The sequence below is a fragment of the Equus asinus genome, chromosome 4 (assembly GCF_041296235.1).
Source record: "Equus asinus isolate D_3611 breed Donkey chromosome 4, EquAss-T2T_v2, whole genome shotgun sequence".
NCBI classification, from domain to species: Eukaryota; Metazoa; Chordata; class Mammalia; order Perissodactyla; family Equidae; genus Equus; species Equus asinus.
The window spans coordinates 119,418,103-119,441,543 of record NC_091793.1 but is presented as its reverse complement, the minus strand read 5'-3'; the positions used below and the strand labels follow the sequence as shown (position 1 = coordinate 119,441,543).

The following is a 23,441-nucleotide window of genomic DNA, read 5'->3' as shown; positions in this document are numbered from 1 at the left end:
AACCATGTGACTGTTAAGCTAGGACTCTTAGTGTTTAACACTCTGAAAACAAACACCCAAGCTTCAGCCAAGCAGGGAAAGCAAAGTTCAGGAAGCTTCCTGAAAATTTTCAGAGAGTAACTTTCACACATTAGTGTATTATATATATGAATCACATATGGCACAATTGAGCCTCAGGAACTGGGGGAAAACTATTGGGGTGGCTTGGCATCGCTGTTACAGATAAATTAAAGAAGTCCATTCATTCTTTCAGATATTTCTGGAGCACTTACTGTGTGCTAGGCACTGTGCTAGATCCTCAGAATACAATGGAGAACAAGATGAATTCCCTGCCATCAAGGAACTTTTATTCTAACACTAATCATACTTAAAATTTATTGAGTGTTTCTTATATTCCATTACTGTTACTAAGCACATTAACTCATTCAGTAGGGAACCTAGCCAATAAACAAATAAGTAAATATATAATAAGAGGTAATAATAAGGGATGTAAAGAATAATAAAGCAGAGTATGGTAGAGAGATCAATGGTGGCCTGAAGATGTCTGTGTCCTAATCCCCAGAACCTGTGAATATGTTACCTTCTGCAGCAAGAGGGAATTTGCAGAGGTAGTTAAGGATTATCTGGGTGGGCCCAATGTAATCACAAGGGTCCTTACAAGAGAAAGGGAAGATCAGAGTCAGAGACAGAGGATGTAAGGATGGAGGCAGAGAGAAAATGCTGTACTGCTGGCTTTAAAGAGGGAAGAAGGGGTCATGAGCTAAGAGATACAGGCAACCTCTAGAAGCTGGAAAAGGCAAGGAAGTGAATGCTCTCCTAGAGCATCCAGGTGGAACACAGGCCTGTTGATGCCTTGATTTTAGTCCAGTGAAACTGAGTTTGGACTTCCGACCTCCAGGAGTGTAAGATAATACACTTGTATTGTTTTAAGTCACTAAGTTTGTGGTAATTGGTTACAGCAGCAATAGGAAATGAACACATAATGTTACAGGATGGTGAATGGTGGAGGATGCTGAGAATTGGCTTCTTAGAGGAGGTGATCTTTAAGCAGAAAAGTGAGTGAACTGAAGGAGGGAGCCATCTGGTCAGCCAGCATTCCAGCCAGAGGAAACAGCAAGTCAGTGTTTGAGGACTAGTAAGAAGGCTTGTGTGAGTGACCAAGGGGACCTTGGAGAGGTAGCTAGGGGCCAGATTATGTAGGGCCATGTAGCCTTGCTAAGCATTTTGATTTTATTCCAAGAGTGATGGGAGGTCATAGGAAGGTTGTGAGCAGGAAGTGATAAGATCTTGTAACTTTTAGGAGGAGTAATGTGACTGCTAGGTGGAAAATAGCCTCTGGGCTGGACGGGCCAGTCCCGGGGAAAGGGGATGCAAAGGGATGGGTTGGGAGGCCACTGAAGTTGTCCAGGTGAAGGTGTAGGGGCACAGACCAGGATGAGAGCATATTTTGCAGATGGAATTAACAGGATTTGCTGATGGATTGGATGTGAGACATGAGACAAAGAGAGGAGACAAGGATGACATCAAGGATTTTGATGACGTTATTTGCTGAGATTTGGAACATTCTGGGAGGAACAGGTTTGTGATGAAAAACCATGAGGGTGTTTTTTGTTGTTTTTTTGGTTTTTTTTTTTGCTGGGGAAGTGTCACTCTGAGCTACCATCTGTTTCCAATCTTCCTCTTTTTGCTTGAGAAAGATTCACCCTGAGCCAATATCTGTGCCAATCTTCCTCTATTTTGTATGTGGGTTGCCACCACAGCTTGGCCACCAAAGAGTGGTGCAGGTCCCCACCCGAGAACTGAACCTGGGCCACTGAAGCAGAGCATGCCAAATTCAACCACTAGGCTACAGGGCCGGCCCCCATGAGTTTGGTTTTAGATGTGTTATGTTTCAGTTTTTTATCAGGCAGCCAAGCAGAGATGTCAGGTAGGCAGTTGGACATAGTACTTGAAGTTCAGGGGAGTGGCTGGGGCCAGCCACATCACTTGAGGTGCCCTGAATAGTATGTAAAGCCATGGTACTATGCCTGTGTAGATAGATTCTGAGGACAGAGCCCCAGGGCCCTGCAACCTTTGGAGCCCTGAAGAGAGCAGGTCATCAAAGGGAAAGAGTGGAGCACAGCCATTACTTTTTATCCTCAAGAAACACAAAGTCAATGTTTTTGACTGGCGTGACCGAAGTTTGAAAAATGGCAACTTGCCCCTCGCAAAGGTCCTAAGAAATGGTCACTGCCTTGGCCTCTTTGCCCAGGCTCTCAGGCTCTCAGTGAGCTTTGAAAATGCCAATAAGCTCTAATTGTGCTGATTGCCTGACAGCTGTGAATACAAGATGCTGACTCCAGAATTGCAACTCATTCTGCGGTCGGCACCAGCCTTCCCACTAACGCCTGCTGAGCCGAGCCACCTGAAGCCTGCGTGGGGTTTAGCGGCAGCTGCACTTCTGCTCCAAAAAACAGCTCGCTGCAATCAGATCAAACTGCGGCTCTTCCCCGCTTTGCCTGGGAGCTTGGGTACTTGTTTTCAGAGCATGAAACCGTATGAGTCCTAGCTTAACTGGCACACAGGCGCTTTATGTCCGAAGGGGTTTTGGCTGGGTCTAAAGTCTCCCTCCTTGGTTTTTTGAAATCCAAGTTTGAGCAGATAACTTTGAGACCCTCTTGCTACCATTAGCTCTTCTGTCTGACTTGGCAGTGTCAACCAACCAGGAGAGGACAGAATGAGAGCGGCTGCCTATCTGAAGTCGTTGGTTAGACACTAGCACACTGGCACTAGATTCACAGCTTTGCCCGTTTAATTTCCTCTTTACCTTCCTCACCTCCAACTTTTTCTCAGGACAATTATTTTGACCTTACAAAGTCTGCCGATTTGCCTCCCACTCTGCTTCTCTTCCCGAGAACTCACGTCCCACCTGACTGTCTCGCCATCACAAGTGGGCATTCCCTGTTAATTTGGAAAGCTGAGTCTGGAGGCCAGCGGTTCTCAATCGTGGCTGCACATTAGAGTTACCTGGGGAGTATTTTAAAATCCAGATCCCCAGGTTACACTCAAAGACAATTAAATTGGAATCTCTGGGGATGGGACCCAGACTTCAGGAGTTTTGTAAAGCTCCCCAGGTGGTTCCAATCTCTGGCCAGGGCTGAGAATCGCTGCTCTGTAGCCTGGGCACCTGGATATTAAAAAACTCCCCAGGCAACTAACGTGCAGTCGCGATTGAGAACCACTGACCGCCAGACTGTGCTTTCCAAATTAACAATCAGCTAATTTCAGGAATCTCAGCTATCAGGAGAAAGTGAAGGTTGAAGCCCCAGGGCTCTGTTCATTTCCAGGTAACACTACGTCACAGCAGCAGCCTTCAGGAGAACAAGCCGCAGGGTTTATAATCTCTCTCCAGGGAGCGCCAGATCCAGGTAAAGACAGGACTGCAGAGGCGATACCTCGGGGGAAAATAGGACCCTCAATACTTAAGCCCAGAGGGGCCTTCCTTTAACACTAAATTTGTCAGACGGGGCTTCGTCTATGTAAACTGGGCACTTGTCTTTGGCTTCCTCTCGGGGCTTTTCATACCAGCTGCACAAAGCTCAGTTAACTCTGGAGGGCATGCGAGCAGGGTTATGAAGCAGCCCCCTGCTCTCCACTAGAGCCCCCTGGAAAGGAGATGGAAACACAGCGGCTTGCATTTCCAAGTGCGTTCCGCGGACCACCGGCATTGGCGTCGGAATGACCTGGGAGCTTCTTAGAAATACAGTATTTTGGTCCTCATCCCAGACCTATTCAATAAGAATGTGCATTTTACCAAAATGCCCAGGGGATGAGTATGCAAATCAAAGTTTGAGAAGTACTGGTTTATACAACTGTGGGGAACGCAATACGCTAAATCCCATTGAACCGTAAGGACCAGGCGGAGGGAGCCACTTCATCCTTTTCCTGGACGGGGTCTTTTCTGTCGTGAGCGTTGGAGACCGGAGGCTGACGGGCCCGGGGCAGGACTAGGTCAGGGCGGCCCCGCCTGCCCGCCCCGCCTCCCTCCTGGGTCTCTGCCCTGCGAGCGGTTGCTGTGGCAGCGCCGGACGCAGCTAGAGCCGTGGCTGCCGCGGCCTCCGCCGCCTCCTCCAAAAGCCTGCCCCGACCCCTGGCTCGGGCCCCGCTTGCGGCTCCGCCATGCCCCGGGGGAGGCGCGGCGGCAGGGTGAGCGCCCTGGAGGGCGGCCCGGAAGAAGAGGCGCCCCCGGTGGCGGCTGCTGTGCCCTCGGTGTTGTGGGCGTCCCGGCTGCAGCCAGAGGCTGCGGCCGAGCAGATTCTGCTCCGGGGCATCTTCGAGATCGGGAGGGACAGCTGCGACGTGGTGCTGAGCGAGCGGGCCCTGAGGTGGCGGCCCATCCAGCCCGAGCGCCCCGCAGGTGAGTGGTCCCAGCGAGACGTCCCGGTTGCGCCTCCTCCCTCTCCTCCACCCCCGCCCTCCATCTCGGCGCTTCCTCTCCGCCCTAGCCAGGCTCCTCCTCCGCCCCAGCAGGCGACCGCGTCCCGAAGCCACCGCCGCCACCTCCCCAACTGGGGAGAACTCGAGCCACCCTCAGGGGCCTCCCGCTCCCTGCCCCTCCCGCCTGGCTGCCCGCCTCCGGAGCATTCCCTGGACCAACGTCACACTCGGCTTCTGCTCTGCGACGCAGAAGAAAGAACTAAGCCCCAAAGAGGCGATGTTTTCCAAACGCGGGAAGGTCTCTTTCTCCTCCCAAGTTGATGAAGTTTTAAGCCGTCAACCTCTGATGGTACGCTTATCCGATAAGCATTTTTCAGGATATACTTGCACGTCGGTTCTGAATTCAGCTCATTTTGCTGACTTCTGAAAATTTAACCCCAGTGCTTTGGAGTCTCTCTGGACTTTTCCATCTCTCACATTCCTTGTCGTTGCCTAGGATCAAGCTTTCTTAGGCTCAGTCTAGAAACTTTTGATTTCTCATGTTGACTTTAGAGTCATCATCATGCTGTTTACTTGCATTTGCCTTTAATTGACTTAAAACTTCAGTTATTTAGAAAGTGTTTCAATGCTGTACTGTACACTACAACTATTTCACGTCAGTCTAGAGGTGATCTACTCAAGAGCCTTGGATGTGATACACAGTCTCTTGTAGCTAAATACAAACTTATGAAATTAAAAAATTGCCTTCCTCTCTTGGAAAACAAGACACAATGTGCTATTTATATTAAAGAATAGAAAAATGTCACTGTTTTGAAGTTTCTCCTACAAAAGACGAACAAAACGAAACCGACTAATCAGGGACCCAGCGCTGGTTATGAATGTGAATTCTGCTTCTGCATATGCTATGTTCATTTAACTAAACTACCTTCGACCTTAAGTAAAATGTTTTCAGGTGTTTTGAAAACCAAGGCAGACTATTTTCTTGAACCTTTGTGTTAAAAGCTAGAGAAACAGACATAGAATTATTCTAAGTCAGTTTGAATGCTGCGGATATGGAAGTTTACAATTACAGCCTAGATTAGTGTGCACGAGTCAGTTTAACCTAGAGTGAAGCTGAAATACTATAGAATTAAAATGAGACATTGCCCAGTGAGAAGTCATACAAACCAATATTGTAAGGCTAGGACACAAAAAGGCAAATAATGACATGAAAAAGAAATGCTGTTTTACATCCAGTAGTGATTGAGGAAAAGTAGGCTTCCTTAGCATTCCTGGCTGTAGAATTTAAAAAGACGCCTCGACAATTATAGCTCTAAAGGTTGCAAGTGTTGATTCTTTATAGATTAGCCCCAAAACCCTTTGTTGTTGTTTTTTAATCTAGGTACACCAGTTTTTCTTTGTAACTAACACCTAGTGTGCAAACCACTTTGGGCCCCTAAAATTGGAGGTACAGAAGCCCAGCACCCTAGTAAGCACTTCTATTTATAGAAGAAATTAACAGATATTTTACTTAATAAAACAATAAAAGAAAAGGCAGGCAGGTATTAAGAGATGATGTGTTTGAATGTGAGAAATACTGCCTGATGTGGAATTAGCTTAGACAAATGAAATTGATCCAGACAATGGAAGAAACACTACACCAAGGTTACCGTACTTGCGAGGACATGGTGGGGGAGGATGTAGTGGGGAGACTGCGTCCATTGCTAGTTGGCCAGTGACTGGCTGTTCCAGGACATTGTGAGGGTGGGGTGGGGTCACTGGGCATTATTAGATCATACATATGAGATGTTTGCAAGGCCATTCAGTTTTTAAACCTCATGGTGCCTAAGTAACTGTTTTTCTTTTTTTAGGTAGACTTTATTTTTTAGAGCAGTTTTAGGTTCACAGCAAAACTGAGCAGAAGGTATAGCAATTTCCCATGTACTCCCTGCCCTACACATGCACAGCCTCCCCAGTGATCAACATCCTCCACCAGAGTGGCACATTTGTCACAATTGATGAACATATGCTGACACATCATTATTACCCAGAGTCCCTAGTTTACGTTAGGGTTCACTCTTGATGTTGTGTATTCTATGGGTTTTGGCAAATTTATAATGTGTATTAGGGTTCTCCAGAGAAACAGAACCAATAGAATATATAGATATATTCGAGGAGATTTACTGTGGGAATTGGAGATTTTTATAGGATGACAAAGCCTGAGATATGCCACTGTATGCTGTCTGTGCCACTGTATGGGTCTGCAAGCTAGAGACCTGGGAAAACCAGTGGGATAATTCAGACTGAGTCTGATGACCTGAGAACCAGGGGAGCTGATGAGCAGCCTAAGGCCAAAGGCCTGAGAACTTTGGTGGGGTGAGGGTGGGGGGCAGTGAAGTAAGTCCCAGCTTGAAAACCAGGAGTTCTGATGTCCAAGGATGGGAGAAGATGGACATCCCAGCTCAAAAGGAGAAAGGGAGAGTCGGTGCTGCTTCTGCGTTTTTGTTCTCTTGGAGCCCCCTACAGAGCCCTCAACAGCATGAATGATGCCCGCCCACACTGGTGAGGGCAGACCTTTACTCAGTCTACTGATTCAAGTGCTAATATAGCCAGAATGATGTTTTACTTGCTCTCTGAGCATCCCTTAGCCCAGTCAGGTTGACACATAAAATTAACCATCACAACAAGTATCCACTGTTATAATATCAGACAGGGTAGCTTCATTACAACTAAAGATCCTCTGCGCTCTGCCCATTCATCCCTCCCCCCCAACCCCTGGCAACTACTGACCTTTTTACTGTCTCCATAGTTTTGTCTTTTCCAGAATGTCATATAGTTGGAATCATACAGTATGCAGCCTTTTCAAATTAGCTTGTTTTACCTAGTAATATATGTTTAAGGTTCCTCCATGTCTTTTCATGGCTTGATAGCTCATTTCTTTTTAGTGCTGAATAATATTCCATTGTCTGGATGGACCCCAGTTTATTGATCCATTCACCCACCAAAGGACATCTTGTTTGCTTCCAACTTTTGGCCATTATGAATAAACCTGCTATAGACATCCACAGGCAGCTTTTTGTGTGGATATAGTTTTCAGCTTCTTTGGGTAAATACCAAGGAGCACTGTTGCTGGATTGTACGGTAAAAGTATGTTTAGTTTTGTAAAGAATGTTCAAACTGTCTTCCAAAGTGGTTTTACCATTTTGCATTTCCACCAGCAGTGAATGAGTTCCTATTGCTCTGCATTCCTGCCAGCATTTGGTGCTGTCAGCATCTCAGACTCTGGCCATTTTAAGACGTGGTAGCGTAATTCGTCTTAATTTGCATTTCCCTGATGACATGTGATATAGAGCATCTTTTCCTATGCTTATTTGACCTCTGTATATTTTCTTCATGAGGTGTCTTTTAAGATCTTTGGCCCCTTTTTTAATCAGGTTGGTTGTTATTGTTGAGTTTTAAGAGTTCTTTGTGTATTTTGGATAATAATCCTTTATCAGATGCATCTTCTGCAAATATTTTCCCCTAGCCTTAATTGTTCTCACTAATGAAATAAAATATCACGTGATCTTTCCCTAATTTTCTATCTTGAGTAATGAGCAAAGACGCTAATGTATTTTATGAGGGCTATCACTGCCAAAATGTAACTAATTGATGGTGTTGTTGCCAGGGCAAATGAGTTTGACCATAGTGATCATAGTTTCTTTATTGGGTTCAAGGGTGACTTGGAATAATGGTTGTGTTACCCTTTCCCGTAGTAGTGAGGACTGTGAGGAAAGCCTGTAAGTCAAGATGGGAGGCACAAAAGCACTAGTACTTTTCGTTGGTCTTTTTTTGTTGGAAGAAATGTTTTCAGTTCAGTACATTAGATCTTGTCAGTCAAGATATTAATCTGATTAGTGGCTATTCCCTTAACAAATTAACTTAAATATTTTGGTGCTAACAGTGCTAGAACACTTTGCTAGCTGCTATGACAATGCAAAATGATGACCTGATCTGTCATCCAAGGAGATTTTACATTTTTGAAAGACATATGACTCCAAACCATGATATAAGACTGTATGTCACCAAACGTTAAGCACCTCATATACACTTTGTCCAGTGACATGAAGATCTGTAAGACGTGGGCCCTGCCTGTAGGGATTTCTGTGTGTTCAGAGGAGGGAGACATCTATTCTTGACAGGAGTTTCTTCATGGAGTATCAATCTTCTTGTTTATTTAAGTCTTCACTTCCAAAAAGGACTCAAGTTAAATAGTAAAAGGTAAGAGGTTAAGGTGTATTAGTTTTCTAGGGCTATGGTAACAAATCCCTACAACCTTGGCAGCTTAGAACAACAGGACCTTATTCTCTCACAGTTTTAGAGGCCAGAATTCAGAAATCGCCCTGTCAGTAGCCGTGCCGCCTCTGGAGGCACTAGGAGAGAATCCTTCCCTACCTCTTACAGCTTCCGGCAGCTCGGGGCATTGCTTGGCTTGTGGCGGCATAACTCCACTCTCTGCCTCTGTCTTGACATGGCCTATCCCTCTGTGTTTCCTCTCCTTTTATAAGGACAAAGCCATTAGATTTAAGATCTACCTTAAATCTAGGTAGATCTCATCTTGAGATCCTTAACTTAATTTCATCTGCAAAGACCCTATTTCGAAATAAGATCCCATTCTGATGCTCCAAGTGGACCTGAATTTTTGGCGCGGGTCACTATTCAATCCACTACAGGTATGATGGGAATGGGAGAAAAATGCTGGTTAAGGGAATAAAATGAAGGCAGAAAACAGAAGGGAATACTGGGAATTTCTGGGAATACAGAATCTCTGGGAATACTGATTGGTAGTGTCTGTCAAAGTGTAGCAGGAGAACATTTAACAGAATAATAGAGACCAGAATGGGGAGAGACCTGAAGACAGAGGTGAAGAACTTAGGCTTTATGTAGCGGAAAGCATGAAGTTCTTTTCCCTCAGCTTTTCGCTTGTATTTGTTTAAAGCTATGTCATCCAGCTCACTGTGTCCCTCTCCACCCCAAGTCCTGCCATGGTCATACTCATATCACAATCAATATTAAAGCTTCAGACTTGCTAGACTTCTCCTGATGTGGTGACTTTCACCTTCATTCCATGTCATTTGCCTCCACCCATGACCACCCCATAGACGTTTGTCATTTCTACTCAAGACCAACCCATCCCATCTCTTCAGCCTCATCCAGGAACTTGTCTCATCTGTTACACTCTCTTAGGTTTTCAGTCCTGGCTTTCTGCCAGCTCTTTCTCTTAAGCGTAGTGATATGTTCAGAACTCTCCCATCCTAACGGTCCCCAGCCTTGATCCTGTAAGCTTCCATCTCTAGCTGCTACCCTGCCTCTTTTCTCACTTTCCTTGATATGCTGCTAGAAAAATTAGTTTACTCTCACTGCCTTCATGGATTCACCTCTTATTTAGTCCTCAACCATCTGAGACCTGGCTTTGTTCTTTCTGCTGAAACTGTTTGATCAAACGTTAGTGGCCTTCTAACTGCCAATACAATGGACAAATTTCAGCACTTATGTTTTGGATTTCTCCTTCATTTGACCTTGACTCTGCTCCTTTGATTTCTGTAACACCACCAGCACTTAGTTTATCAGTCTCCCATGGGGACTTCCTTCTGTCTGCCTGTCAAAGTTTGGTGTTCCCAAGGAGTCTGGGCTGGGCCAAGTGTTGTCAGTCGTCATGTGCTTTCTGGGTAGTGTTGTCCACTGTTCTCTTCTACTCTCAGACTTAACATTCAAATCTCTGTCTTTAGTCCTGACCTCAAGTACTTCCTAGACACATCAACTTGCGAGTCCCACAAATTTAAAAAGTTCATAAGAAAAGCAACTTTTCTTGTTCCTTAAAATATCTCCTGCTCTTGTATTCCCTATCACAGATTTGGAACTCACTAATTAATCAGAGTCAGTTGTCAGAAGATTTAACTTTGCTTTTTAGATGTGTGTAAGTTACGGCACAATGAGTAGGATGAGGGCTGAGGGCTGGAATTCCTTGAAGTTTATGTTGGATGGATCACAGGGATCCATATTCAAGTAGTAAACATGCTGGCTTAAGGTGTGAAGGGGCATTTAGGAGGCTGTCTGGAATGTTATCTAAGCCAGGATTCTGAAGGTAAATCCAGCCTCTCTGTCCCTCACTCTTTACTTGTAATCAACCACCAATCCTGCACGTTCTATTTACTGCCTTCTCTGTCAGCCAATCATTACCCTAGTTCAGGCTGTTGTAATCTCTTACTGGCCTACTCTGTCACCTCCCTCTTGAGTCTGTGCTTAATTGTTACCTTCTCAGTGGCATGTATCTTCTAATACACTACATAGTATTTACTGTCTGTCTTCCCCACTACCACCTCACTTTAAGATGGCAGGGATTTTTGTCTGTTGTGTTATTGAGGGTCCTGATAGTGAACAAATGGCCCATTCATGTTAGGATAACTTGATAAAAGTTTAAAAAGGCAGTATTTATGAAGGTATGGGCAGGAGGTAGCGATAGTGAAGTACTCTTGGGACTAATAGTATAGGGGCAGGTTCTTAGGCCCAAAAGGGCAAGGGGAGGGAGCAGGTGTCTGAGCCTGGGTTCAGAGAGACTATGGGAGCGGGTCACTAGGCTGGAGAGGTGGCCTTTGCCTCAGCTTGGCTGATTTCCTCCACCAACCATGCAGGGAGGGAGGTAGGACTCGATACCCAAGGTTCCTCTTTTCTGGCCCTTACCACAGTCCAAAGACAACTAGAAGCCAGAGGGCAAGGGGACCACATGATGTAGGCCATACAGTATGACCTCCTGTGGCACAGAGCAGGAGGAGAAGGATGGAGACTGTGTCTAGTTGGGGAAAAAGGAAGATAATCACAATGTCTGTTTTGTTTGCCTGTCAGAACCTTGAAGAGTGCCTGACACATAAACAATATTTGTTGAGTGAACGAATTTGTGAATGGCTCTCATGAACTTTCATTTTGCCTACTGCATTGTGATCCCATTACTCCACTCCTCCTTAAAAGTGACTCCTCATCACCTGCAAGAGAGTATGCCCTCCCCTTTTTTAAAAGCATCCGAACTTTTTTAAAAAAAGCATTTTTAAGCTAATGTTAGCCTACTTCTCCATTGTGAATGTCATGGCTGGAAGGTTCCATCTTACTCAGCTGCAGGGTAGAAAGCACTGACCGGGGCATAGATTGACCAGGATGCCACCACTATAATGTAAACTCTATACACAAAAGGGCATCATCTCTTCAGAAAATACCTTCTTTGCTGCCTGCAGTGGTGCCTAATGGTCTTTCTTTTGGAATCTCATGACCATTTCACTTGAGGAATCATGCATGAGTTCATTCATATTAATATAAAGTAATTATCAAGTTAGCTGTCTCTGACCTAGGAAGGAGCAAAATCCTGAAGAAATAGGAGAGGCATCAGGAGAGTTCTTTGAGACCAACTGAGAAAAGTCAATAAGTCTACGTCACGGGATGCTGCCCAGGCTGAGCAGGTCGAGGGTAGTGCTACAGTGTGGGTTGCCCCCTGACATGGTGCCAGGGACTGGATATGAGGTGTCAAAAATTGAGAAGAGAGCTCAGAAAGGGGATGTCGGGAGATGCTGCAGACCATTTTGCATATTTTGTAATTTAGCCCTTAGCTTATGCTATTACTGGATCAGATATTTTCAGAGTTCAATATTTTCAAAAGTATCCCTGATTGCCTGTTGGCATTGTTCTAAATCTCAACCAAGGACAAACTTCTAGCTATGTGTGACTATTGAGTTCTATTTGAAATGCTAGACTGAAGTAGAAGATACAACCATTTTTGTGCATCCCCAAAACAGAAACTGTTTACTGTGTGACTGGGTATAATGTTTTTATCTGTTTCCCAGAAAGGAAAAGCTACTGATGGGGAGGGTTAGTAATGGGTATGATTAGACTATGTTAAACTCCTATTTTAGTACATTGAAGAATGCTCAGTTTAGGGATCTCGCTGACAGGAATGCCAAATGCCCACAGATCTCTCTCTGCTATCTCACGCTGGGAACTTCATCGTTTATTAATGGATAGCACCTTGAAGTATGAAAAGCACTATGGGTCTTTTATAGGCTTCCTGCTCCAGCTGTCTGTCATCTGCTCCCATCTGTGGTGTAGGAAAGGTCTCAGGAGTGGGCGCCAAAGGACCTGAGGTCTTTCTCTGCAACTAACAAAGTGTGTAACTGACTTTGAGTAAGTCATTTAACTCCTCTCAGTTATGGTTATTCACCTGCAGAATGAGAGATTTATATGATATTATCTCTACCATCAACTCTGTGAAGTTGCATTTTATAGAAAAGATCTCTTTCTATAGACTTTAGGCATTGGGACATTTTAATCAATTAAGTCAGTCTGAGGAAAGTTTGAACAATCAGTGGGGTCAACCGTCTGGCGTGTGGGGAGCAGTGTTGTATTTTACAGCAGGAGCTTTGCAGCCCTAATGAATTTCTAATTAGAAGAACCACATAGGAAATATGAGCCAAGCCCCTTGCTCCCCTTCCCCAGCTTCAGGGCACAATGCTGAGAGGTGGGTAGTCGCCTCACCACAGGTCCTGTCTTTGGAAAGGAAGAGACCATTTTCTGATAGAAAATTCTTGAACAAGGCTAGTCGTAAGCAGATTTTTCATGATGGACAAAAGGACTAGCTTATCTTCCTTCTATTTCATTTCCTGTATCCTCTAGCCAAATTTCTGACCAAGGATTTTATAATATGTTTGATTAGAATTAGAATATTATGTTTTAAATATTTTAAAAGATAAAATGAGGATATCAAAATTGTGGTTTACAATTCTCTATTTTTCATAGACTTATTACCCCAGGTTACACAATTTCATGTTATGTTTTTTCAGAGGGTTAATCCTGCCACAACTCTGGGTTCAGCTGAATTAGTGCAGCGACCAGAAAATCTGAGAAAGCTAGGCTTCAAAATAAGTTCTTGAACGGCCTTCTTTTATAAGAGAGTTAAAATGATTTTCTTGTGCTTTAAGTTTATATAAACATTTGCTGGAAACTTAGCAAGGTGAAAGGTAATGTAGAAAAATGTGAAAATGAGAAAAAATCGTAATCAATTTTAAAACAATAAGAGTCAGTGATTATGTGGGCCTTAGCAGAGTGGGTCCATTCTGAGTATTAATCTGCCTGAGCTGTTTGGGAGCAGATGCACGTGAAACAGATCCCGGTCTTCTGTTGTGTACATCCAAAGTGAGACATCTGTCAGCGGACCGTGTGGTCAGAAATAATGGAAGCAGGGGTTAAACCCCGAAATGACCCATTACTCATGTGAATTATTGAAGGACTAATTACTCAGTAAATCATTATGCTTTGATTCATCAGTCTACATATTAAGAAGAAAACGCTTCTTTAAAAAGATTGTTAGTATGTTCCAAAACTGTCAAATTTGAAGGAATTTTAAAAAGACCCATATGAAAAATGAAGCTTCCCAAGTAACTGCAGATACTGTTGATGAAGGTTTTAAACGCTTTGACAGGCCAATTAACCTATTGTATAAATATTGTATGTAGCTTATATTGTATAAATATTAGCTTTTATTATTATTTTTTTTTTTTGAGGAAGATTGGCCCTGAGCTAACTACTGCCAGTACTCCTCTTTTTGCTGAGGAAGCCTGGCCCTGAGCTAACATCTGTGCCCATCTTACTCTACTTTCTATGTGGGACGCCTACCACAGCATGACGTGCCAAGCGGTGACATGTCGGCACCCGGGATCCGAACCGGCAAACCCCCGGGCCACCCGAGAAGCGGAACGTGCACACTTAACTGCTGCGCTACCGGGCCAGCCCCGAATATTAGCCTTTTATTAAAGTAAATTGGTCCACAGAGAAAAACAAATATCAAGTGAATCTCTAACGCATGGCTGTTAGGTTCAACTTTCTGTGACGATGGAATGCTCTGTATCTGAATTGTCCAATATGGTTGCCACCAGCCACATGTGGCTATTGAGCACCTGAAGTGTGGCTCATGTGACTGAGGAACTGAATTTTTAATTTTATTTAATTTCAATTAATTTAAATTTAATAGCCACACGACGCTAGTGGTGATCACATCAGACAACACAGCTCTAGCACATGGAGAGTTGAAAATGTTTATTCCCTTTATTCCCAGGTGTAGGTTTTCATATTTATTTCTACAGGAAGGTAAAGTTTCCAAATAATTAATCTCACTGTAGAACTGCTATGGCGATGCAATCTGAATGCTGATTTAAAGATAACGCAGCTAAGTGCAGAGATGCCAAAGTGGCAAAGCCCTTAACGTACCTTGTGAGGACAAGAAAAATAGCTTTTGTTTCTTTTGGTGAATTAATTGGCCAATCGTAAAGTTGAAGCCTATAAAAATCACTGTCTTGTTCCTCATGGTCACTGTGATTGTTTAAACTGAAATCTGGCAGACTTCATCTGTTTCTTACTGTAGGAATAGTATATTTGAAATGATGGCTGTCCCAGCCTGTGTACTAATGTTCTTCCTAAATATGCCCCAACCATGTGGCACCATCTGAAGGCAAGTACTTTTTAAAACTGATCTACTTTTGTGTCCCCCTTCCTCTCGCCCCTTCCCCTTGTGGGAGTCTTTGGGGCTGGAAGCGGCACAGAAATATCTTCTTAGGAGTGGGCAACGGTACTTGCACTGAAGCCAAGGGATGTGCAAATTAAGAGTCAGCTGGGCTGGATCAAGGTCAGTAACCCGGAGAGGTTGATCCAGATGGATTATCCAAAGCAGGAAGACCTGAAGTGAACTGCAGAAGTCTAACCATGATGAGCTAAAGAGTCAGAGTGATGGCAACGGATCTAAGGAACAACAGACTGGTTGGATATGCGGGAGAACACTACTGCCTAGACTGGGCATTTTTGTGCCCTCTCTTATTTAGGGAAGTGGACCATCCTTGTTTAAAGGGCCAGGGATGTCATAGGTGTAACTCATTGCAGTTGTGTGATCTATGTATTAAAATACTCATTCTGAACCTTATTGCATGTTATCCTGCCTAGTCTATTGCTTGAGTATGTTATTAGATTGCATTTGAGACACTGACAAATCTACAAATACCGTTGAAGTCCTCAACAAAGGTCTCTCTAAGTCCTTTTATATTACCGTATTCCTGCCCAAGTTTTAGAAGTAGGGTCCAATGATGGAGGTGGTATATGCTAAGCAAGTGAATTCTAGGTGTGTATATGTGTGTGTGTGTGTGGTGAGCAAAGGGAAGGAACCCTTAGTAGCCATGGCTCTTTATATGCTCTTGTATTTTCCAAAAATCAGTATGTGCTTGGGGAGGTAAAAGGGAGCAGAGGGAAGGGAAATGGAGTTTGAAGGAAATTAAACCTTATGGTAACTTTTGCCCTGTGAACCAGAAGCTGAGGATGACTGAATCCAGAGGCAAGCAAGCAGGCAGGTATGCATACAAATAGAAATAGCATAGTGCTATGGACTGATGGTGAGACTAAAGATAAGTCTAAAATAATGTACCAGCTGGCATCAGGGAATTCCTATGTACCTTCCAAGATTTTCATCAGAAACAGTGTTCTGGAGACTTCTGCTGCTGCTACACCACAGTGTCCAATGTTTGAATGAAAATAGTGAGCATATATTGGTGTTTACTGTACCAGGCTCTGGATTAAGCATCTCATCTTGTTCACTCTTCCCCAAAAGACTATGTAGTCTAGATAGGGTTTTTATCCCTAGGGCCTCAGATGTTAAATAACTTGTGCAAGATCCTAGTAGTAAGGGAGTTTCTGGGATTCGAAGCCGGAAGTCTGACTCCAGCAGCCACATTCTACCCATTAGGTTATGTCCCTTCCTCAGTGAAGCAAGAAAGAATTCCCCCTAAGAATTCCCGACTCCTTCAGGAGTCTAATGCCCGAGTCAGTGATCGTGAAACATCATGGTCCAAATCCAAATCCAAATCCTTTCAAACAACGGTATCATCTGACTTCTTTCACGTCTTTAAGACAGTTCCATCATAGAATGCATATTCCATTTCTCTGACCACTTCTAACTTCAGAGTAAATGATGAAAATAGGAGAAATAAATGGAAGTTAAAATTTTTTTTAATAAACTCAATATATTATATGGAAAACATCAACCATACCCAAATGTAGAAAGAATAATATAATAAGCCTCCATGTTCAGCCCAATGAGGGGTGAGACTCTATGTAACACACTATTGAGTTTAAACAGTTTTTAAAACCGGTCTTATTTCATCTCTGCCCTACCCGTTTCCCTTCTTTCTCTGGAATAGTCGAAAGCAATTCCTGGACATCATATAATTGCATCTATAAACATCTCAGCATGTGTCTTTAAGAAATAAGGATTGAAAAACTATATAGTACACAATATAATCACAATACTACTATTCTAACTTAAAATAATCCTCTATATGCTTAAATATATGGTAAGTGTTCAGATTACCCTGATTGTTTCTCTCTCTCTTTTAAGTAATCAACATTGAAATAAGGTCCATGTTGCAGTTGGTTGCTATGTCTTTTATGTCTTCTAATCCACAGATTCCTCTTCCTCTTTTTTTTTTGCAATTTATTTTCTGAACAAACCAGGTTGTCTGGCCTGTAGTTTCCCATAGGAATATGAAAAGTTTGTTGGGGAAAAATGCAAAAGATAAAGAGGGGAGGAAGCAGTTGGGGGATGACCTTCAGACTAGGATGCCAATCTGACACCTGTGAAAGGAGGATGAAGCCAGCAGAGACAGGGAGAGCCTGGCTCGTGAGGCATATCTGATAAAGATGCTTACTGGTGGTGAGAGCTTGGAAGAAAGGATTGCCCATTATGGTCCCGCCTTGGGCAAAAATGGCCAAGCCTCAGCTGTGTTCACTTGTGGGCTGGAGGTTGCCTGGGAAGCATGTGACTTCAGCTCCAAAGCTGAGGTGGATCCTGAGGGTGCCAGCAGCTGGAGGCTGTCAGCTAACTGCACTCCTTGCAGCAGTAAGGCATGTTCTTCCTCAAAGGGGGATACCAACAGCCACGGCGACCAATGAGATTTATTATTGTCATCATTATGAATTCACGTATTTAAACATAGTAAGTATATTTTAATTCACAGCAATGACTATTCTTACTAATTCTCAGATTGTCCCAATTCTGGATTTTTGGACCAATGGGAGCCCCTTCAAGTTGATTTCTGAGTCCTTTTGACATTCGTTCAGCTGTCTCTGATAGCTTCCTTGCTTTCTGGAATGGCAAGATATCTCAGGCTCATCTTGAACACTTCATGCCTCAGACATGCCGTCAACCCTATCACCAAGGAGGCCTACTTCCTTTTGTTGGGGAATGATGTTTAGAGACCACAATTTGAGCACCAGTTGTGCTCATTCTCATACTTACCTTATATGGTCTTTTTCCTAAGTTTTTCAAAAAATAGAGCTAGGGGGCTGGCCCAGTTGCATCGTGGTTATGTTTGCACACTCTGCTTGGGTCGCCCAGGGTTCATGGGTTTGGATCCCAGGCATGGACCTACACACCACTCATCAAGCCATGCTGTGGCACCATCCCACATGCAAACTAGAAGAAGATTGGCTCAGATATTAGCTCAGGGACATTCGTCCTCAAGCAAAAAGAGGGAGATTGGCAACAGATGTTGGCTCAGGGCCAATCTTCCACACCCAAAAAAAAAAAAAAAAACCCAGAGCTAAGAAGTATATATTTTTTTCTAAAGAGAAAATGTATCATAGAATTATACTGATACTTCCAGTTCAAGTCTAAAAGGTTTTTACTTCCTTTCCTTTCTCCTACCTTAAAATGACAATTCCTAACTGCAATATCATTTCTGATTTGCTTTATTCTGAAATATATGTACATCACAGAATAACAACACCAGTGCTATTATCAACAATATAATTACTAAAAGCCATTGAAGATCATTCTGTAATTTTTTGTTGTTGCTCTTGGAGTACACACCACGTAGAGTGTATGATATGTGTAGTCAAATTACTGTATTTTAAAGACACTTGGAATCATTTCTATCTGTGATGTTATACTCTCTACCTGATATGCAGAATTATTTGTTTCATTTTGCTTTTGATTTTTGGACATTGTTTTTCTTTGTGTGATGAGGAAAATTGTCACTGAGCTAACATCTGTGCCAGTCTTCCTCCATTTTGTATGTGGGACGCTGCCACAGAATGGCTTGATGAGCGGTGTGTAGGTCCGGACCCAGGATCTGAACCCATGAACCCTGGGCTGCTGAAGTGAAGGGTGTGAACTTAACCACTAACCCACAGGGCCGGCCCTGGGCATTGATTTTTTTTTTTAATCCAATTTTGTTTTGTAATTATGTAAAACATTTGTATGGTTCCAAGGTCAAATCTACCAAACAAGCTATATTCTTGGAAATATAACTTTTTTCTGTGTCCCTTTTCCTTCCTTCCTTTTATAGGTAACCCTATTTGTTTTTTCAAGTTTTTGGTCTATCCTTTTATTTTTTAAATATAAGCAAAAATCGTACATATATTTTTCTCCTTGCTGCACTCCTATCCACCTGCTTAAATCCTTGGTAGCATACTATTGCTTTTTTCCACTTGGATTTCTTTTTAAGTTAACCATATACCCAGCATATCACTCTATAGAGGTATATTGCGAGAGTCCTCATGTCCTTTTATATCTGCACAATAATCCATTGTGTACCATAGTTTGTTGAACCGGCTCTCTATTGAAGGATTTTATTTTTTCCAGTCATTTTTGCTATTGCAAATAGTGTGTAAAGCCAAGCCTTATCATGTGTCCTTTTGTGTTTTTTTTTTCAGTGTATTTTTGGGATAGATTCCTATAAATGGGATTGATGACTCAATGAATAAATGCCTATATAATTTTTAATAGAGTTTAATTTTTACAGCAGGTAATGGAGCAGAAGGTGCAGAGATTTCACATTGACCCCCTGCCTGCCTATTTAACTTTACACCATATTTCCAAATTCCCTCAAAAAGATTGTGCCGTTTTGCATTCCTATCAGCCTTGTGCCAAGGCACCTGTTTCTGTGCAGTTTCTCCAAAAGGGTATATTGTTGAATGGTTTTTGTTTTGTTTTTTGCTGAGGAAGATTCACCCTGAGCTAACATCTGTGCCAATCTTCCTTTATTTTTAAGTACGTGGGCTGCCAGCACAGCACACCCCTAACAGAGTGGTGTAGGTCTGTGCCTGGGAATCAAACTTGGGCCACTGAAGTGGGGTGCACTGAACTTAACCATTAGGCCGCTGGGGCTGGCCCATGCCAAACTTTTTTTTAAAAACCAATCTGATAGATGAGAAATGGCGTCTCAGCATGGTTTTCATTTGTGTTTTTCTCATTAAATCATTAGTACTTTTAGCTTATTCTTCCTAACATTAGGGAGCACCTATTATATGCTGGGGTCTCTAATAGGATCCTGGAATGTTACAATCAATTTGACACAATTTCTGCTTCAAAGTATTCCAAATCTGCAGGGAGACTTACCAGAAAATAACTAGGTGATCCATTTTGTGTGCAATGGAGGTATTACTCACAGGGCAATATGAACGAATCCAGAAATGTGGCTAAAGGAGAAAGTCACTTTGTTGGAGTGGGCAGAGGGGGAGGTCCGGGAAAGCCACTGAGGAGTGTGAGGGTAAGCTTGACTGTGGGCCTTGATGCGTGAGTAGGAGCTGGCAACACAAAGGAGTAAGGAAACCACTTCCAAAATAATATTTTGGAAAAAAAATCTCAGGAGAGAATGCTTTGACCGATTTGGAAAATAAGATGTTAGTCTGTGGGGAAGCGTATGTTAATAGGGGGAGACAACAGTGCTTTGTGATAAGTCAGTAGTTTGTATGGGCCCTTGAATATCATGCCAGGAAGTTGGTGTCTTAACCTGTGGGTTGAGTAAGGGGTGGCAAAGGCTGAGTGTCAGAAGATAGCAAGTCTTTGCTTTTTAAAGTAAATGAGTTTGGATTTTAGAAAGGCAAGCATGGCGGCAGGATTATAAATGGGCTCCACACTGAGGAGGCCATTTCAGTGGCCAGTATACCAGAAGATTCAGAAGGCAGTGTGTCTGCGGCAGGGAGAATGGAGACGTGAGGCAAGATGTAAGGGATATTGTCTGAAACAGAATTTGGTGGGTGTGGGGCGTGAGGGAAAGGGAAGAAACGGTGATGCTGAGACTTTTAGTCTAGGAAATAAAATGGATAGTGGACACTGCTAAAATTAATTCTCAGATTAGCAAAATGAGAAGAATCTTATTTGAAAGGTATTCTACCAAGCATCAAATATGCCAGTGACTAGCAAAATGTCCAAACAGAAGGGAAATTGAGAGCTCGAAAAATACATAAGCTGGAGAAGTCTCTCCTGAAGGATTGTAAATTGAACCCTATCAAGCTTAAGATCTGTGTTTTCCGTGAGCCTCAGGCTCTCTCCTGTGTCCTCTTTCTTATTAGGTTGAGGCTACTTTAAAAAAAGAGTTTAAACTTATCTTCAGAAGATATTATTCATTAAATATCGGTAAATTTATGATCTTTGTACAGCCATAGTATTTGGGTATTATTGAAATATAAAAAGTCAGTGAGATAATTTTAAATATCAATTTTTATATCTGGAAAGAACTATTTATATATAATTTTAAACTCAGAATACATTCATTTACTTCATAAAATCTCCATTTTTTGGTCTAACACAAATATTACTTATTTCAAATTAAACTTTTACGTTTACTAAATGTTACAAACACATAATTCAAAGCACTTTCTAGTGTCCATCTGTCTGTGCAGGAAGAATAAGATCAATAAAATGGAGCAGCTGTTAGCATGTGTTAGTTTCCTTATATTTTAGGTATGTTTTAATGTATTGAAAGTGTAAAGGGAAGATGGTAATGTTTTGTTGTGGTTTTCATTATACAGATGAAAACTTATTACAATTAAAATCTTGGTGAATGTAATACAGTTTTAAAGTCCCATTCACAGCCCACTTATCTTAGATAATATTTCATTTGAATACTTACAGTAGCCTAAATAATGTGGATACATGTTTGTCATGGGATTTGATTTATAAAAAGCTCTTTGAAAGTAGAAATAAATTTTTCTCAAAATCATACTTCCGTTTCTTTACGTTAGCATTTTTCATATTTGGGGGGGAAAAAACCATATGTCTTGGAATCCTGCCTTCTGAAAGAAAGACAAATCTATTATTTTCCAGGTGACTTGAGTGTTTTACTCTGGGACCAAAGCCCTGTTACTGTGCTTCATGCCATGGAAACATCTTATGGGTGAACCTAATTCTACTCAAGTCTTCTGGTACTTGAACACTTTGTTAGGTGTATGTCAGACTCATCTCGCATCCAATTCTTCTGCATGGAAAAATATGTGCATTGAAATTCTAAGTGCTTTTTCCAATTTTACCTTCCTAGAGAATAATGTGAGTCCCAATAATTAGTATGGAAAGCTATGGAATGCCTTTTGGCTCTGACTTTTTCAAAGACCTTCAGTCAGTAACATTTAATTATCACGTGTTGTGTACATTGTATACTTCGGGGGTGATAGGACTAATTCCAAAGCAATGTTCTAGAGCATCTCAGACTTCTGAGGTTCCAGTTGATAATAGATTTACTAAATTATGTGCTGCTTTACATTAAAATATTGATTCAGCAGTTACCTATTGCTTAGCTACTGAGTTATAGGACATCAGATTGAAGCCACTGATTTTGAAGTGAAGAATTCTTTGTTTATATCCTAAACTATCCCAGTAATATCATAAGCTTTGAAAATAACGTCTTTATCATTATTCTTGATAGACTGAAGAAATCAGAAAACCCATGTTGGTGGCCCCTATAAAAACTTCAGTATCCTTATTTGGTTAATATTCTACCTTTATGAGAGGCTCAATAAAATCGGTTAAATGCAAACTCTGAAAATTGAACACGCTGTCTATTGTGTTCAATTTACTGTTGAACGATACTCTGCCCGGGATGTAACCTTCTAACTTTATTTTTTCGCCTTAATGAAGGCACTGGCCATTATTGCTGCCACTGATGCTCTTTTGTCTGCACATACTGTTGCAACATAATGTGTTGTGCATTTGATATGGATATTACCATATTGCCATAAGGAGCTGCTATTATTTTAGACACCAACTGATTCCATGATAGTGTCAGATTTCTTTAACATATGCTTATGTTTTTGTACAAATGACCCCAAGAAACATCTGCTGGTTTTGTGGTGGTATCTACTGTTTCTTTTTTGGAAGTTGACCTGTCAGTCGCTTTTTAATGTGGATCTACAGTATTTCATTAGAGTAGACTCAATTTCTGGTTTTTATGCTATTGATATTCATTAACAAAATTTTGAGTCAGTTTTATGGCATAATTCAGAGAAATAGAAGCTGCCTGTGCACATTATTTTAAAAATATCTTTTCATGATTGTGCTTTAATTTTTTTTTTTTGTCATTGATACTTTAAAATAGAAAAGTGCCTTTTAATGGATACTTTAGGACCCCAAATTTTAGGTCCAAAATTACTTTCTAATTCTGAAATAACTCTTTGGATTTTACAAAAGTGTGTAGTAGTTGTGGTGTATCACAGGTCAGTTCCTATCCTATGCTAAATGCTAATCTTTCCGAATATCTTGATGGGTGTGTAAGGGCAGGCAGAAGAAAGGGAAGTAAAGTTTCTATAAAGCTGAGTAATCTTTGCTCTAGGAGACTGGAGAAGCTTCTGGAGAACAGAAGCCATTGATTATACTATGGGGGGATACCTTTTTCTTTTACTCACTTTGGCATGACCTTGACTAAGAAGCAATGATCACAGATCCATTGTCTGGCATTTTCTCTTCTTTTCTGCTTTCCTCTCTGTTCCCCTAATTTTTTTTTTAAAGAAAGCTATTTATACAAAGAAAGCAATATGACTGTATATTTATGCTACTTAAACAAACCTGGAACATCAACAAAATGAAAAATAAAACTTTCTTTGAATAGGAATATTTGTCCACATTTTCCAATGGAAAATGTATAAATAGGTTCTTTCCAACTCCCTTTATTTTATTATAAGATGCTATCTATAACATTTTGTATTGCCTACAC

General features: G+C 42.0%; 1 protein-coding gene across 2 annotated transcripts in view; it reads left to right on the top strand.

Annotated features, from left to right (window-relative positions):
• Nucleotides 1-3,405: 3,405 nt before the first annotated feature.
• The window catches only part of CERKL (CERK like autophagy regulator), a 111,748-nt gene continuing 91,712 nt past the window's right edge, over nt 3,406-23,441 (top strand). The window contains exon 1 of one of the 2 annotated variants that reach the window (XM_044768618.2): nt 3,406-4,396. In XM_044768618.2, coding sequence (XP_044624553.2) covers nt 4,159-4,396 — 238 coding nt within the window. In that variant the 5' untranslated portion in view covers nt 3,406-4,158. The remainder of the gene's footprint in view (nt 4,397-23,441) is intronic. The other variant, XM_070508205.1, reaches the window with a different exon arrangement.